The 17,612-nt window shown below is 36.6% G+C and overlaps 1 protein-coding gene across 8 annotated transcripts in view; it reads right to left on the bottom strand.

Moving 5' to 3' along the window:
* Positions 1-17,612, bottom strand: part of RCOR3 (REST corepressor 3) — a 52,551-nt gene that overhangs the window by 17,059 nt on the left and 17,880 nt on the right. For all 8 annotated transcript variants that reach the window (XM_028530553.2, XM_028530552.2, XM_036015371.1 and 5 more), the window contains 3 exons: positions 17,268-17,346; positions 4,383-4,601; positions 1,891-1,968 (listed from right to left, as the gene is read on the bottom strand). In XM_028530553.2, the coding sequence (XP_028386354.1) occupies positions 1,891-1,968; positions 4,383-4,601; positions 17,268-17,346 (376 nt within the window). The remainder of the gene's footprint in view (positions 1-1,890; positions 1,969-4,382; positions 4,602-17,267; positions 17,347-17,612) is intronic.

Genomic DNA, 17,612 nt, shown 5'->3' with positions numbered 1-17,612 from the left:
AATGTACAAATGATAGAATGTTCAAATTGTGGTTGTTTCAGTTTTATTTATTTTTACAATAAAATAAAAGATATAATAAATGTTCAATAACTTCTAACCTAATAACTGCATTAAAATGGGAGAATCTACTATACAATTTTCCCGTTACATGAAAACCTCTAAAAGTAAGAGGCAGCGTGATATTAATCTAAGACTTCAAGTGGACTCTAAGAATCTGAAATATAGCCAGAGTGTCACTATTTACTAGACACACACCTTGATCACATCAGTGAACCTCTCTGAGCCTCAGTTCCCCCATGTAAAATAGTACAGGCACTTGTTTCATCTACTCGGAACTTCTGTGAGCACCAAATGATGTAGCACAAGGGAAAGCTGTAAGTGCTGTTGCACTTTCAAGTCTTATTTTTCAAGTCTAGATATATATAAATATATAATGTTAGTGAGTGAGGCTATCCTGCAATTTTTCTGGAAAATTTGAGGTTAGAATTATCATTTCCTTGAAAATTTGGTAGACTTTTTCTATAGAATTGTTTGGCCCTGGTGTTCTCCTCTGAGAAAAATGTTAATTTTTCTTTACTTTTACTTAATGGTTATAAATTATTCAGGTTTTCTTTCTTTTAAAGATAATTTTGGTAAGACAGATTTTCCTAGGAATTTCTAAGTTTTGTTTAAATTTTCAAACATATTGGCATAAAGTTCTTCATGGTATCCCATAATGTTTTCAACCCTGATGTATTTTTAAATTTAATTATTAAATATATTTTTAAATTATAAGCATTTTCAGTTTTTTGAATGCATCATTAAATATGAAATTAAAACAACTTAAACACAAAACTTACAATAAATTTTTGTTGTAATAATATAAAAAATAGAATAGTATTCTTGGTATTACACTGTTTTAAATAAATATCAACAGAATGTTTGTCAGTATTCCTGTGGGTTTGGAATGACATTAGTCTACGTGTATTTCACTTTTTTCCATTTCCTAACCCTGAGAGAGATTATTCAAAACAAACAAAAACAACTTCCTTCATGGTTCTTTCTTCTGAAAGACTATAATGAATAAGACGGCACAGAGCACATCAGTCCTGAAGCACTGCTCTTCCGACTCTGCCCCGGCCCTTCGCACATACTCCATTTATAGATATTTCAGCCAGCCTGTGATTTCAGGGGAATGTCTCATTTGGATCAAATTAAATTATTTGACTACTACATAAACAGGCAAGTCCAGGACATGAAGCATAACATAGGAATTTTAAAGAGAGAGAGAGAGAGAGAGAGAGAGAGAAATGATAATAAAAGCTTCTGTAAAAAGACTTGATTGGAGCTTATGGGCGTTTAACTCCTATAATTATCACAAATATTAAAAAACATTAAGTTTCAGCTGAAATACAAGCAAGAGTCAGAAAAATGGTCAATGTATATCTTGTATTTTAGATTTCATATTCTCAGGGATGTAAGTATAAGAATGTAAGTTCACATACTAAAACCCTAAATTAAAATTAAAATTTGTTAAAAAGAGCTCCTTTTTGGTGATCTTTTTCTGGCTGTGTCACCAATTCATACAAGTAAAAAAGGGCTTTGAGCAAACACTGCTGTAGACCCAGAACTGTACTGGCTTGCTCATCAATGACCTCCTAGTCTCCCATGCACGGGGCTAAATCATATAGCTATATTTCCTGATTGCTTTGCTTGAAAGGAATTGCTAAGGGCAGGAAAGAAATGATTTAATTTAAATCATTAGCCAAGCCTCAAAAGACCATCTAAATGACAAAAAATAGATGTAACAAATTATCCATATTATAAAACCTTAAATCTTCAAAGATGTTAACAGTATGACCAAAGAACAAGGTTTCACCATATTTAATCATATATTCTTCAATAACATACCTCAGGAGGTTTGAATTCTTCAATTCCACCTTCCATTTTCTGTTTAAGTGCACTGTTTACTTGCTTAGCATTCTGAACCTTCAACAAAAACAACCCAAAATATGAATCAAAACATGTACTTAGGTAAATTTCTAAGTACTCAATAAATGAAAAAGCTGTATGTACCAAATCCTCTTAAATTTTATTTCAGGAGGATAAACACCTACCACACTCTAATCACACTTTGGGTGTGATATTCTACTCATCCAACTAATACACACACCAACTCATATCCATATAATCTATTTATTAGATTAATACAGGGGGGAAAGGGGGAGGGTTGGGTGGAGGGGCTGGAACGGGAGTAGGGGGGAGAAAACTGTACTTGAACAATGATTGAAATAAAAAAAAAAAGATTAATACACACAGTTCACAAATCACAGTATTTGAACAATGTCTCTTATAACCAAAGATAAATATTATACATAGGAATTAAAATCCACCAATATTTTCATTACCATAATGTATTGATCAAATAACAATTATTCCAATAAGAATTGTCCTGGCCAGTATGGCTCTGTTGGTTGGGCATCATCCTGTAAACCAAAAGGTCATGGGTTCAATTCCTAGTCAGGGCATATGCCTACGTTGCAGGTTTGGTTCCTGGTTGGGGTGCATACAAGAGGCAACCAATTGATGTTTTTCTCTCTCCTTTTTCCCATTCCTCCCCACCTCTAAAAGAAAATAATGACGAAGGTGAATGAATAATGTTTATTACGTGTTTATTCTTGGTGCTCCATGTTACACAGAGTAAGGGGAATCAACACAACAGTTATTGTCAGGCAAGATGTGATAAGGGCCTGCATAGGATAGTAATGATGGGATTAAGAATGAGGGCTTTCATTTAAAGAAAAATTCAGAGACCAAACTCACACAACTTGGTTACCACTTGGTTTGTGTGTGCTGGGGCAGTGATAATGGCAAGGGATGAATCAAAGATGATTCTGATGTTTCAACAAAAAGCAAACAGGAAAACATCTTTTGGGTGTTAGGTGAAGTGTCTAGCAGGTAGCTGGAAATATAGCTATAGAGCTTGGGAGAAAAGTCACAGCTTGAGAAGTACAGTAGGTTCAGCAGTCCCTGGCATACAGTGTAATGTTGGCTGATAGAGACCAAGAAAGTACAGCCTTAGAAGAGTAACTAGATCTAAGGGTTAGAGTAAACAACAACAGAAACAATCAAAGAAGTAGAAAAAAAACACTGAGAAAGGCCAGAGACCTAACAAGCATTCACTGAATATTTACTATGTGTTAGGCACTATTCTAAGCACTTATGATATAGATCTTGTTCAATTCTTCCCAACCATCATATTACTACTCACATTTCAAGATGAGGAAACTGAAGGTAACAGAAGTTGAGCAGCTCCCCTAAGGCTACATAGGAAGTAGATGGTATAGCCAGAGTTAGAACCTAGGTTTACTGACTCCAGATCCTGATTCAACCACTACCTGACTATGATGATGATGCTGGTACAATGCTACTGCTACTACTACTGGTGACAATGATGGTGAAGAGAGTAGGCACTATTCACTGAGCCTTCAAATGCGCCAAATACTGCTTAACAATCTGTATGTGTCACCTCAAATAATTCCCAACAACCTACAGGAAAAGTATGATTATCATCCCCAATTTCACAGATATACAAGGGGGGACCACAAAACCCTGAAATTTATTTATAAAAAAAATGGTGTATTTAAATTATCCTTACAATTAGTTTAAACTTCAGTCACCTTCAAAGTACTCTCTATTTGATGCAATACACCTATCGGGAAGTTTTTTCCATTGCTTGAAACAGTTTTTGAATTCGTAACTTTTAATGCCTTTTAGTGCTTCTGTTTTTGTTGTTGTTTTGTTTCACCTCTTCCATGTTGGCAAAACATTTCCCTTTAAGGATGTTTTTTGTTCACGGAAACAAACAAAAAATCACTCTGGGTTAGACTGTGTGAACAGGAAGTATGGGGCATGGGGATGATGCCCCTTTTGGACAAAAACTGCTGAATCCTTAGCATGATGTGGGCAGGTGTGCTAGTAAATCACCCATCATGAAATGGGAACACATGTTGAAAGAGTCTTCAAAGAAAATTCACTGAAGTTCAACACAGTCTCTCACAACAATGTCCACTAGTACTCGGATACAGATGGGTTCCTAGAAAGCAAAGCCTGTACAGGGGCCTGCACGTTAATAGATAGTTCTGGCTTTTTGGGTGCCCCTTGTAAAATTGAAGTGTACAGAGATTCTATTATTTCCCAACCCAGAGCTAACAGGTAGTAATGCTGGGATTCAAATCTAGAATAGGCAGAGTTATCTCATAATTTATAAACGTGATAAATTTGAAAGAATGAAGTTTATGTAAATGTGTCACTGAGAAATCTGCAAAAAAATTGAGATTATTGAGGTAAAGTAGATAAGCAGAATGGACAGAATCATTAAAAATAAGATTTTTATAAAATACCTGGCGTTTTAAAGAGATCAACTCCATGTCCAGTTGCCTCAGGATGGTGTTGGCTGCATTGGGACTACAGGAAACAGCTACCACATCTTCCTGGGTTAAATACATGCCCTTAGGGGGGCGGCACTTGGAACGCTGAGAATGATGGCGGTGTTGTAAACTCTGATACTCTCTCCTTCCAAGTCCAATCTTGCTGGTCTGGACAGGTTGTTCAGTATTACCCTAGGAGAACACAGAGAGAATAATAGGTCACTTGGTTTTTAACATGAACAAGTGGAAAACTGTCTATTACTTGTAGAAGTATCTGCTACACTAAGTACATCTAGAAAAATACTGCTAACCAATTAGATTATGTATGAGTCCAAATACACACACACGTTCATCAGTTAGGGAAAAATAAGCATACAACATAATGTATTCTTGATTAATCCACTCAATAAAATGTTTGATTTCTATACCCAGAGAACTCTGAAAAAACAAAAATTAAGTTAGACTCTAAGCTATTCCTGTTTTTCTTTAAGGGATATGTTTTTCCTAAGTAATAAAGAGCAAAAAAAAAAACAAAACCCCAGAAAACAAACAAAATTGCTATAACATTAAGCACAAAGTTTTTTAAAGAAAATTAAAAAAAGCAAATTAGGAATTATGAGAAGTGGCAGATTAGACAGCTGGTTAAAAGAAAAAAAAGAGATAACTTTTCACTCTCATTTTATAGTTGTTTAAAGAGGAGTATGCCTCTAACCAAAGGTTAAAAAAGATACAGAATTATCTTAATCATGACATTTCTAAACTTCAAGTCTATTTGTTGATAAATAAAACAAAATGTGAATTTTGCATTTTGCAAGATATTAAGAAATTTCTAATAACGATGACCATTAACTTCACTGGTCCAAGTAAATAGAATTTCACTATTACTTGCAATATTCTTAAAATGTGATATAAAAATATAATGTTATTTAGTGCCTCTGAGACAGGAATCCATTAGAACCTATGTCCATAAGTTGAAGGCTATTTCACAGAATTGATTTAATGATCCAATTTTTTAGAAAAGGAACTCTGAGCAAAAGTTATAAAAAAATTATACAATAAAGCATAATCCACTTTGTTGCTTAAAAACCACCTCAAAACCACACAGACTTGATGTTCAGGGAACTCCTCCCAGTTCAGCACTCCTAAAATTGCTAGATCAAGTATTTTTTGGGGAAAAAAACTTTTAAAATTCATTTCTGAGTTGGTAGGGAAGTGAGGAAATTCCTCCGAGACCAGAAATGCTGAGGAAGCGGGAATCCAGAGGGAAAAGTGAGTATGCAGGAGGTGGCATTTGCCTAAAACCCAGGCTTCAGTGGGCTGCAGGTACAGGGTACAGGACATAAAGCCAGAACTCTGGAAGGGACTTCACCATTGTGCACGGAGAAAAAAATGCCCTTGTCCTACAGAGGGAGAAAATGATTAAAGGAAGTCATGCCTACCTTATTATCCTTGGCTGAATGGAAAAGAAACTAAAACAAATTTCCCTCGTGAATCCCCAACTATAGGCCTACATTCAGGCAAGTTTGAGGACTAAATTGTTATCACCTGCCTGGCCTGAAAAACCCAAAATCAAAAATTTAAAATGTCCCAGGACAGTAGGGCTTTCAGACACTTAGCAGAAGCAAATGCAAACTGTCTCTAGAAAAATGCACTTTAAACCCAGGTCTCAACTTTTTCCTCAAGTATGCTCCAAAGAAAATAAGCTCACAACCACAAGTTGCTATACAAGTCCTGTGAGTGAGAGACAGTGAAGCAAACAACAGCATTATACCTGCAAAGACTGCAAATATTAGCATTACTAAAGATAACACAATAAATGTGTTATATATGTACAAAGAAATAAAATAACTGAAAATATGGAATATTCTTATAAGGAAAGAGCCTATCAAAACTGACAAAGCAGATATGGAAAGGAACCAAACAGAACATTTAGAAATATAAAACTTTGGAAACAAAATTAGAAACTCGGTGGATAGGTTACTTAGCAGACTAGACACAGCTTGAAAGAAAATTGTTAACTAAGAATGTACTTATGAGAAAAATGGCCACAATGTAGCATAGAAATATGGAAAGAAAAAGATGGAAAATATGAATTGTTAAGAGACGAGTTAAAGTCCATTATACTTCTAAAGGGATTCCCAAACAAAAGGATAGAGAGAATTAGAGACAAGTGTTATTCAGAGGCAACAAATGAGAATTTTACAGAACTTAATAAGATACATGATTCAGAAAATTACAATGAATACAAAGTAAATTAAAAAAAAATCCATACTCAGATATGTCAAAATGAAACTACAGCACATTAAAGACAAAGGAGAGATCATAAAAGTCAACAGACAGAAAAGACTAATTATCCACAAAGAGATGATAATTAGCCTGACTGCAGACTTCTCTACAGCAATGACAGAAATCATTTGAGTAATATCTTTGAATAATACTGTCAACCTCAGAGTCTAACCCCCCCAAAAACTAAGATTCCAAGAACCATGGAGAAACAGACATTCTGGACATCACAAAACTGACTGTTTATAAAGAGACCCTCAGTAAATTAACTTATAAAGGATATACTTCAGGAAAAGACAAACTATTTTTGAAGAAATGTCTAAGGCTTAGGAAAGAATGGTAAGCAAAATAAACACTTTAAGCATGAGGGTAAATCCAAATAAACACTGACTATATGTTTGAGAAATTTAAACCCAGATATAATTACAACTGGACAAAAATAGCATATAAGTCAGGATGGTAGTGAAGTCTAAGCACTGTAAGAACCTTGTATTAATCAGAAATTCATAAAAAAACCCAGTATTAGACTTTAAATTAAAGATGCTGGACAAAATTTCCAGAGTATGCATAAAAATAGAAATAAAGAAACATCTCAAACTGGCAGAGTTAAAAAAAAATAAAACAAGAGATGGGCTCTTAACTTAAAAAAGACAGGCCATGAAGGAGGGGAAAGAAAACAGAAAAAGCATGTCAAAAAGAAGATAAAAATATAAACGAACAAAAATGCAAATAGGTCAGTAATCATGACCAATATAAAGGAACTAAACTTCCAGATAAAGTATAAAGTCCCACCTGTATGCTACTCATAAGACATACTTAAAACATGAGGACACAGAGATGTTGAAAATAAATCATAAACATATAACAGATGAATCCTTAACAAAAGAAAAATGGTAGTTATTTATAACCAGATAAAATAATCTTTAAAGCAGAAGACATTGCAAGAGATGAAAGATCAGTGCATACTGATAAAAGTTTTAATTCAACCACAAGATTAAAATAATTGTAGACTTCTATGCACCTATTAACACTAGCTTCAAAATATAGAAAGCACCAGTTCTCAATTAAGCAGATAAACAACAACAAAACCATGCTAACAAGTAGGCTAGCAGTGAGAAAATACAGATTTCAATCACAAAACTGAGAAGCTGAAATTAATAGACACAAACAAAACCTTGTAACCAATGAGAGTATACAGTGGTGGGCAAAACTAGGTTTACAATTGTTCATATGGAAAATATAATAATTAACAAATAGTAATACAAGAATAAACTTTGTTTAGCAAACTCACAACTGTAAACCTACTTTTGCCTACTCCTGTATATTCTTCTCAAGCACATACAGGAAAACATTTATGAAAATTCCATATTCTAGGCTTGAAGGTTTTGAAACATAATTAAATTCCTCAACATTCCAGCCATCGAAAGGTAGGTTAAGGGGGGGGGGGTCTATGTCTCCTCCCCTCGATACTGGACCAACTCTGGTAACTCACTTTATGCAGAAGTAACCAACTGAATGCAGAAGAAGTGATGCTGAGTAATGTCCAAGGCTAGGCCAGAAATGGCTGGGTAGTTTCCACTTACTGCTTTGGGGATGCTTCCTTTGGAGGAACCAGCCCATGGTAAGAAGTCAGATTACTCAGAGATCACCGGGCTAGAAAGGAATGCTAGCTGACAGCTAGTATATCAACTACCAGTCATGCAAGCGAGTCAAAAACATTCAGTAACATCTTACTTGTTAAAACATAAAAATTGTTCTAAAATCGGAAATAAGATAAAAATATTTGCTATCATAACAAAATCATAATGGTGATTCTAACCAGTTCAGTAAGGGAGGAAGCAAAAGGTATTTAAGAATTGAAAAGAAATAAAACCGCTATTATTTTCCAATAATATAAGTTTCTACATAACAGATACAAAATTACCTATAAATAAATTACACTAAGATTTCATTCCTTCCCAGTTTATATGTAGATTCAATGGAACATCTAGTAGGGCTTTTCTAGGAATTTCACAAACCTGAAGAAGGGCATATACGCAAGGATAGGCAAGTACTTAATCTTTAAGAACCACCAAGTAGTGGGACTTGTCCCAAGAGCTACTGAAGCTACAGTAATTAAGACACTGTGGGACTGACCAGGGATATTTAAAGGACAAATCAAGGAGAATAGAGAGCTAGGTATACAGAGTGGGGCAAAAGTAGGTTTATAGTTGTGAGTACATTAAACAGAGTTTATTCTTGTATTATTATTTACTAATTATATTATTTTCCATATGAACAACTATAAACCTACTTTTGCCCCACCTTGTATGTAGAAACCTCATATATGATAAAACTGACATTGTGTATTAGTTGAAAGAGATAAATTCACTTCCATATTAGAAAACAAATAAACGAGTATCTCACAACATGAACAAAATACTGATAGATCAAGTACTTAAATGTAAAAGCAAAACTTAAAATATAAAAATGTTGAAATACTGAATATATACTTTTGATGAAATAGCTGTTTTGTTCATCAGAAGCACATAGAGAATTAATAAACCACAAACTGCTACAGGATCTTTTAACACATTTAACCAAAAGATTAGTATCAATATTATAAAGGGAAGTCAATAATAAAAACATTTTTGTATGTCCTGGCATTAAGAAAAAGACAGAGATAGCCTAATTGAAAAACAAGTAAAAAATATACAAATAAACATTAGGAAAAAAAAGAAAATAAACAGATGGGCGGCCAGCCAAGATGGAGGTGTACATAGAAACACTTCGCTTCCTTGCACAACCAAAAGAAGGACAACCACCAATTTAAAAACAAAGAACAACCTGAACTGCCAGAAAATCAAATTGCATGGAAGTCCAACAACCAAGGAGTTAAAGAAGGAACATTTATCCAGACTGGTTAAGAGGTGGAGGACGCCCAGCAAGATAGCTGATTGGGTGGGCAAGGAGGTGGCTGGCGGACAGGATTTCCCACATTGGTGTATAGATAAGCCGGGAGGAACAACTAGAGAGCGAGACAGACAATGCAACCCAGGGTCCCAGTGTGCAGGAAGCTAAAGTCTCAATATCTCTGGCTGTAAAAACCTGTGGGGGTTGCGATGGCAGGAGAAACTCCCAGCCTCATAGGAGAGTCTGTTGGAGAGACTCACAGGTTCCTAGAAGATACACAAGCCCACTCACCCAGGAATCAGCACCTGAAAGGGTACAACCGACTTGTGGATCACAAGGGAAGTGACAGAAAGTGGGGCGAGAGATGAGGGTGTGAGCAAGCGCCACTGTTCCCTCTTTGACCCCTCCCCCACATACGGCCCCACAGAGCAGCAAAGACGGTTGCCTTTGGAGAGTATCTAAGGCTCTGCCTCTTACCACATAACAAGGTCTTCTGAGACAAAGAAATATGGCCCAAATGAAAGAACAGATCAAAACTCCAGAAAAAGAACTAAGAGACCAGGAGATAGACAACCTATCAACAACCTATCATAAGCTGAGTTCAAAACACTGGTAATCAGGATGCTCACAGAATTGATCGAGTTTGGTTGCAAAATGAAGGAAGAAATGAAGGTTATACAAAGTGAAATAAAAGAAAATAAACAGGGAACCAACAGTGAAGGGAAGGAAACCAGGACTCAAATCAAGGTTTGGAACAAAAGGAAGAAATAAACATCCAACTGGAACAGAATGAAGAAACAAGAATTCAAAAGAAAAATGAGGAGACGCTGAGGAATCTGTTAGAACTTTAAATGTTCCAACATCCAAATCATAGGGGCACCAGGAAGAGAAGAGGAACAGCTGAAACTGAAAACTTATTAGAAGAAATAATGAAAACTCCCCCAGTCTGGTGAAGGAACTACACATGCAAGCCCAGGACACGCAGAGAGTCCCAAAGAAGTTGGATCCAAGAAGAAACGCACCAAGACACATTGTAATTACATTACCCAAAATTAAAAATAAGGAGAGAATCTTAAAAGCAGCAAGACAAAAGGAGAGAGTTACCTATGAAGGAGTTCCCATAAGACTGTCAGCTGATTTCTCAAAAGAAACCTTACAAGCAAGAAGGGGGTGGAAAAAAGTATTCAAAGTCATAAAAGGCAAAGATCTACATACAAGATTATTGTATCCAGCAAAGTTATCATTTAGAATTGAAAGGAAGATAAAGTACTTTCCAGACAAAGTAAAGTTAAAGGAGTTCATCATCACCAAGCCATTATTACAGGAAGTATTAAAGGGACTTATTGGGGAAAAAAAGATAAAAAACTATGAACGGTAAAATGACAAATTCACAACTATCAACAACTGAACCTAAAAAACAAAAACTAACAAAAGAACAGGAACAGAATCACAGAAATGGAGATCACAAGGAGGGTTATCGGTGGGAAGGGGGAGAGGGTTAGAGTTAGGGAGGAAAGGCACAGGGAATAAGAACCATAATAGGCAGGCACAACATAGACAGGGGGAGGTTAAGAATAGTATAGGGAATGGAGAAGTCAAAGAACTTATATGTACGACCCATGGACATGAACTGAGGGGTGGGGTGGACTGCTAGAAGGCGGGGGGGGGGGCAGAGCAGAGGGAGATAAAGGGGAGAAAAAATTGGGACAACTGTAGTAGCATAATCAATAAAATATACTTTAAAAAATTAACAGATGGAAAAATATTCAGCCTCATTAGTAATCTGATGAATAAAACTTAGAACACAATGAGATACCACTACAGATTACCAGATTTGTAACATTTTAAAAGTCTAATTATATCAAGCATTGGCAAGGAAGTAATCAGTAGAAGCACAAGCATTGGCAAGGAGAGCCCAGTGGAAGCACATCAAATGTGGAAAATAACATGCTGTTATCTAGGAAAGTTGAACAGGGTTATATAGTAGTCCGCCCATGTCCGCAATTTCATTTTCTGCAGTTTGCTACCTGCAGCCAACTGTGTTCCAAAATTAAGTGGAAAATTCCAGAAACAAACAATTCATAAAATTTAAACTGCATGCCATTCTGAGTAGGGTGATGAAATCTCACACCACCCTACTCTGTCCCATCAGGCACACAAACCATCTCTTCGTCCAGCGTGTTCATGTTGTACATGCTCCCTGCCGGTTAGTCATTTAGTGGTGGTCTCAGATGTCACAGAGACTGTCACAGTATTGCAGTGCTGTTTGTCCAAGTAACCTTTATTTTACTTAATAATGGCCCCAAAGCACAAGAATAATGATGCTGCCAATTCAGATATGCCAAAGAGAAGCCATAAAGTACGTCCCTTAAGTGAAAAGGTGAAAGTTCTCCAATTAATAAGGAAAGAAAAAAATTGTACACTGAGTTTGCTAAGACCTACAGTAAGAACAAATCTTCTGTCAACGAAATTGTGAAAAAAGGAGAAATTCATACTAGTTTTGCTGTCACACCTCAAACTATAAAACTTATGACCACCATGGGTGATAAATACTTAGTTAAGATGGCAAACACATGAAATTTGTAGGTGGAAGATGAACAGAAAACATGTTCTGATTGGTGGTGTGTTGGGTCAGAAAGCACTGAGCCTATAAGAACACTTCAGCAACAGCTCCCCTGAACAGAATGACGCCAAGCCATTTACTGCAAGTAAAGGATGGTTACACAGATGCAGGAAGATGTGTGACCTGAGAAACATATGGACTACTGGAGATGTAGCTGCCAATGAAGAAGCTGCTGCCACATTTCCAACAGAGTTAAATCCTGGGGAGCTGATTAAGGAAAAAGGCGTGCATGTATAGGAGAAAATACACTATATTAACATATACAGGGTTTAGTACTCTCCATGCTTTCAGGCATCTACTGGGGCTTGGAATGTATCCCCTGTACATAAGGGGAGAGGACTACTGTAGCCGAAACAGAATAATTTGACTCCAGACAGCTGCAGGGTATTGTTACTGAAAAAGTCAATGTTGGCATTTTTGTGGAACAATCTGTGCTGTGCATGTCAGGAGAGCTGGCATCCCCTTCCTACTACATGCCAGTGGTGCCTCACAATCACTGCACAATAACAATGGAAAACCCTCCGTAATTTCTAAATGCTCTTTACCTCAGGGGCAATACTACACCTAGCTGAGAACCACTGTCCAACGGGAACTCATATATATACACACACATACATACGTATATATAGGTATATGTATATATATACACACACAGAGGATATTTCCTTATGAGTATTGTTCATTATAATAAAAAACTGGAAATGATGTCCAATAGTAAAAGAATGGATAAGCTGTGGTATATGAATACAATGGAATACTATAATACAGCAATAAAATGAATTGCAAAACCATATTGGACAACAACATAATACAAGTAAATGAAGAATACACACAATATGATTCCATTTAAATAAAATTTGAAATGAACAAAACTAAGTAAGAGTTGCTCAGAGATACATACATATGTGATAAAACTATTAAAATAAGGGAAGTGAATAATTGGTAAATTTCAAGATAGGGTTCCCTTTTCAGGAGAGGTTCCCTTTGGAGAGAAGGAAAAGGAGGTGCAATTAAGGAAACACACACAGGACTTCTGTTTAAGTTCAGCGATGAACACACTGGTGTTTGTTTTATTACTATTCTTTATACTGTACACACTCTAAGGCACAGGTGGCAAATACAAGGCCTGAGGGTTGAATCCGGCCCTCCACCTTGTTTTATCCGGCCTGGCACCTTGTTTCTACGCAGGGCAGCAGTGCCGAGCTCACTGCCCCTAGTTAAGGAGTAGTTACATTTACACAGCCCTAAAATTACATTCAGCCCTTCAAAGGCTACCACGTGGCCCCCCCGGGTAAAAATGAGTTTGACATCCCTGCTCTAAGGTATGTGTAGTTCACAACTTACAGAAGTTAGATCTGTGTTAAAGGCAATAATATAGTATCACTCCCTGCCTGATGTCCCTATCATTTGTGAAAGAGCAGAGAAATGAATGAAGCTGCTGACATGCAGTGTCAGCCCTGGACCACAACCCTGCAACATTCTTTTACTTTTTAACTTATTCTCCCCTCACCTTATTTGCTAATAGGATGAACTCAATAGGCAAACAAAGATAAAATCTGTATGCATCACCTCACATAGTTAGATAAAATAGTACTACACACACATACATATTGTCTAGATAACCCAAATCCCTAATCTCAGATTTGTACAATTAAGAGTGTATAATTATAATAAATTTGACTGAATGCTTACTATGTACTAGGACGTGTAGATAAGGTACAATTTTTGCTCTTAAAGAGTTTACCACCAGGGATAGGCAGGTAGGAAAGGGGAAACTGTAAGCAATCAGCAAGTACTACTCTGTTGTGTGAGTACTCCAATAGATTTAAAGAAGAATAAGGAAGTGGTCAATTTAAGATAAAGCACAGGAGATTTTTACAGAGAAGCTGTATCTTACAGAGTTATAAGGAATTTCCTTGGCAGATTTGGGAAATAAGAAAACGCCAGAATAAAGGGACTGATATAACTATAGGACAAAATGCATGGAACTTAAAATCTTACCTACAACTCTGTTAGTAATTAGAAACATGGGATGGGGTGAAGAAAGCCTAGTTAGAGAGTTAGTGGGCTTTTTTAAAAAAATAGACAAAGTCATGAAAGGGTTACAAGCAATAAATTTGGTTTTAAAATACTGCTTTGGCAAAAGGGTCAAGAATGGACTGGAAGGTGTGGTGTGCAGAGTTGGGTGGCATGTAGATGAGAGAAGATAATTTAGATAATTATACCTAAAAATAAGGCAGTCAAACAAAAGAAGACAAAATTTACAGTTACACGAGAGAATTTAAAAAGTCACAATAAAATGAATTGAGTAATTGAAAAAGAGTCACTAAATTTGAAACAACAATTAAAAAGTTAGAGAGCCCTAGCTGGTGTGGTTCAGTGGACTGAGCACTGGCCTGTGAACCAAAGGGTCACTGGTTCGATTCCCAGTCAGGGCACAGGCCTGGGTGCTGCGCCAGGTCCCCAGTAGGGGGTGTATGAGAGGCAATCACTCAGTGATGTGTCCCTCCCTTCCCCTCTGTCTAAAAATAAAATCTTTAAAAATAAAAAAATTAAAAGGCAGACAGAAATGAGACTGGTGTTATAGAAGATGAAGGGGTCAATAACTTGAAATGACATAGAAAGCACAAGTAGAATACAATGAATAATATTAAATTCCTGGATTTGGCAGGAGGCCACTGTTGACCTGTCAGCAGTTTCAGGGAAGTGAAGGGACAGAAGAAAAGCCTGACGGAGGCAAACTCTGGAGTGAGGCAGTGCTAAGGAACAGGTTTTTGTGTAGATTAGTTGAGAGATAGTTATGTTTGTTTGCTTGTTTAATCCTCACCCGAGGACATGCTCACCAATTTTAGAGAGAGGGGAAGGGAGAGAGAAACAAAAGGGGAGAAACATCATTTGGTTGCCTCTTATGTGCCCCATCAGGGACTGAACCCGCAACCTAAACCTGTGTGTCCTGACCCAGAATCCCACCTGTGAACTTTTGGTTTAGCAGATGATGCTCCAATCAAGTGAGCCATACTGGCCAGGGCAATAGTTATATTTTTAAATGGAAGATTTGTGCTTATTTTCAGCTGCAATGAAAAGGATGAAAATACAGCACAGAGAAGGGATGACTGATGGAAAAAGTCTTAGAGGCAATAAGAAGGGATTAATAGGCTCAAACAATCAGTGAAATAAGCAGGACAAGGGAAGGAACCTTTTTTACAGTGAGAGAGAGGCATTCAGGCACAGACTGTTCACTCAGCAGACGGTACTAAATATCATTTCATATTCAGAGTTGTAACATTTTCAAAGTCTGATCATATCAAGTACTGGTAAGAAAGTGAACAATGAGCACTGTGTCAAGTGCTAAGGCACAGGTGGCAAACACAAGGCCCGAGGGCCAAATCCGGCCCTTCCACCTTGTTTTATCTGGCCCAGCTCCTTGTTTCTACCCTGTGGCAGTGCTGAGCTCTTGCTTAACTGTTAATGGATAGTTACATTTATACAGCTCTAAAATTACATTCGACCTTTTGAAGGCAACCATGAGGCTGATGTGGCCCCCGGTGAAAATGAGTTTGACACCCCTATGCTAAGGAATATAAGATGTACAATGTAACTCAGATTCCACCTTCAAAGAGTTCACTGCTTAGTGGGAAGAATAGAATAATTTTAATATTTTGAGTTTAGATATACTCAGATGAAAAGGGTAGTATGGGTTAGCACAAAGGTTAGGGGAAAGACTGGAACCGAAAGGAGTTTCTGCTTGGTATTTCCTCTGTGAAGTAGGAGGTGAAATTATCTGCCAAGATTTTGTGGGGAGTACCTCTCAATCCCTGCAAAATCTTATCTGTACCTGCGGGATGTGGAGAAAAGGGAGAGTGTCTAAAGCAGTTGCTGAAAAAAAAAGTTTCTCAGATAACAGAACCACAGAAACTTTTATTCAAGATTTACTATGTTCTGGGTACTAAGTGCTTTTATACATATTACCTCTTTGATTCTCAAAACAATTCTATCATCTTTATTTCACCAATGGAAAAAACTTAGGGTTATCAATGGTTAAAAACTAAGAGGTGCTAAGGACTACACTGAGATTGAAAACTGCTTTTTGTAAGTGGCAGGAATTTCCATGACTGTGGCATATCCCACGCTGTGCCTCTCAGACCAAGAAGAGCAGTGTGGGTTTATGAGATTAAGGTAGAGTGGAAGGGTGAGGGAAATGGTAGGTGAAAGATCCTGGAAAGAGAACAATTTACGTAATCGATTACTGGGCTCAGGGAAACCAGGCAGACTTGGGGGGAAAATAGGAAGGAATGAATAAATTTGAGACCACTTAGCAATATTAACACAATTAGTAAAATACCAAGTTGAGGTAAGAATAGAATTTTTAAAATTTCACTGATGAACGAGTTTAAGAGAATGACAATGGCTAGAATGGGCCATGGCAATGAGTTCCTTAAAAGGAGTAAGAGTTGTTCAATTGCATGAGGTCATACTCTATCTCCAATTTCAATGTTATTTTCATTATTGCACAGCTGCCTATAGTTCATAAGCCTTTACCTATCAACATTCAGTCTAAATAAGCATGTGTATCAATTTACCCCATTCTTAATGATTTTAAGTCATCATTATTATCATCATCACATTAAGAAATTCTTCCATTTTTTCCTTTGAGGCAGCTTTCCATTTTCACTGCTGTCAGTGTACCCATTACTCATTTCCAATGTGGTATAATATGAAACAAAAAAAATGTTTTCAATGAAAATTGGGTAACAACCAGAAAGCTTAATTTTACACTGAATACATCTGAGGGTATTTCACTTCCTTTCTATGGATTAAAGATTAGGGATCGTGACAGGGCTTTTGATACTTCTGAGTGGATGGGATAACCCCAAACTTACTTAAACCACTGGTTCACTGGAGTTCTAGATATTAATGTTTTCCCCAAAACTCTAATTAATATTGGAATTTACAACCCCCTAAATCATTATGTAAAAATGTTTTTCTTAACATGAAGTAGTCTTCATTCTTTCTGAGTAGATTTGTAGGACAACTACAAGCGCTCTAGTGATCAACATTACCTCTTTCTTGGCTTCTTTTTTGGGGTCATAATCACTATCATTTCCATCCATTGGGTGTGTTTCTTCTACATCATCGTCACTGAGAAGAGACAGAGGCAGTAAACTTAATTCCTTTCTTTTTATTGTATTCCAGTGCTCTTATTAAAGGGTCATATACCTTGCTAACAAGTTTACTAAGTATTTCCCAACAAAACAAGGGCTGTCCTTGGGAAGATGAGCTTTTATAATACAGATTTCTGTAGTGTTGAGAAACATTTAAAGCACAGAGATTCATTTTAGCAAACATTTCTAGCTGGAAAAAAAAACTCAATAGGAAAGATATTTAGAAAGAAATGTCATTTGTGA

This window comes from Phyllostomus discolor, chromosome 14 (assembly GCF_004126475.2).
Source record: "Phyllostomus discolor isolate MPI-MPIP mPhyDis1 chromosome 14, mPhyDis1.pri.v3, whole genome shotgun sequence".
In the NCBI taxonomy this organism is placed as follows: Eukaryota; Metazoa; Chordata; class Mammalia; order Chiroptera; family Phyllostomidae; genus Phyllostomus; species Phyllostomus discolor.
Note: the sequence above shows the minus strand (reverse complement) of the source record. Positions and strands in the feature narration are given on the sequence as shown.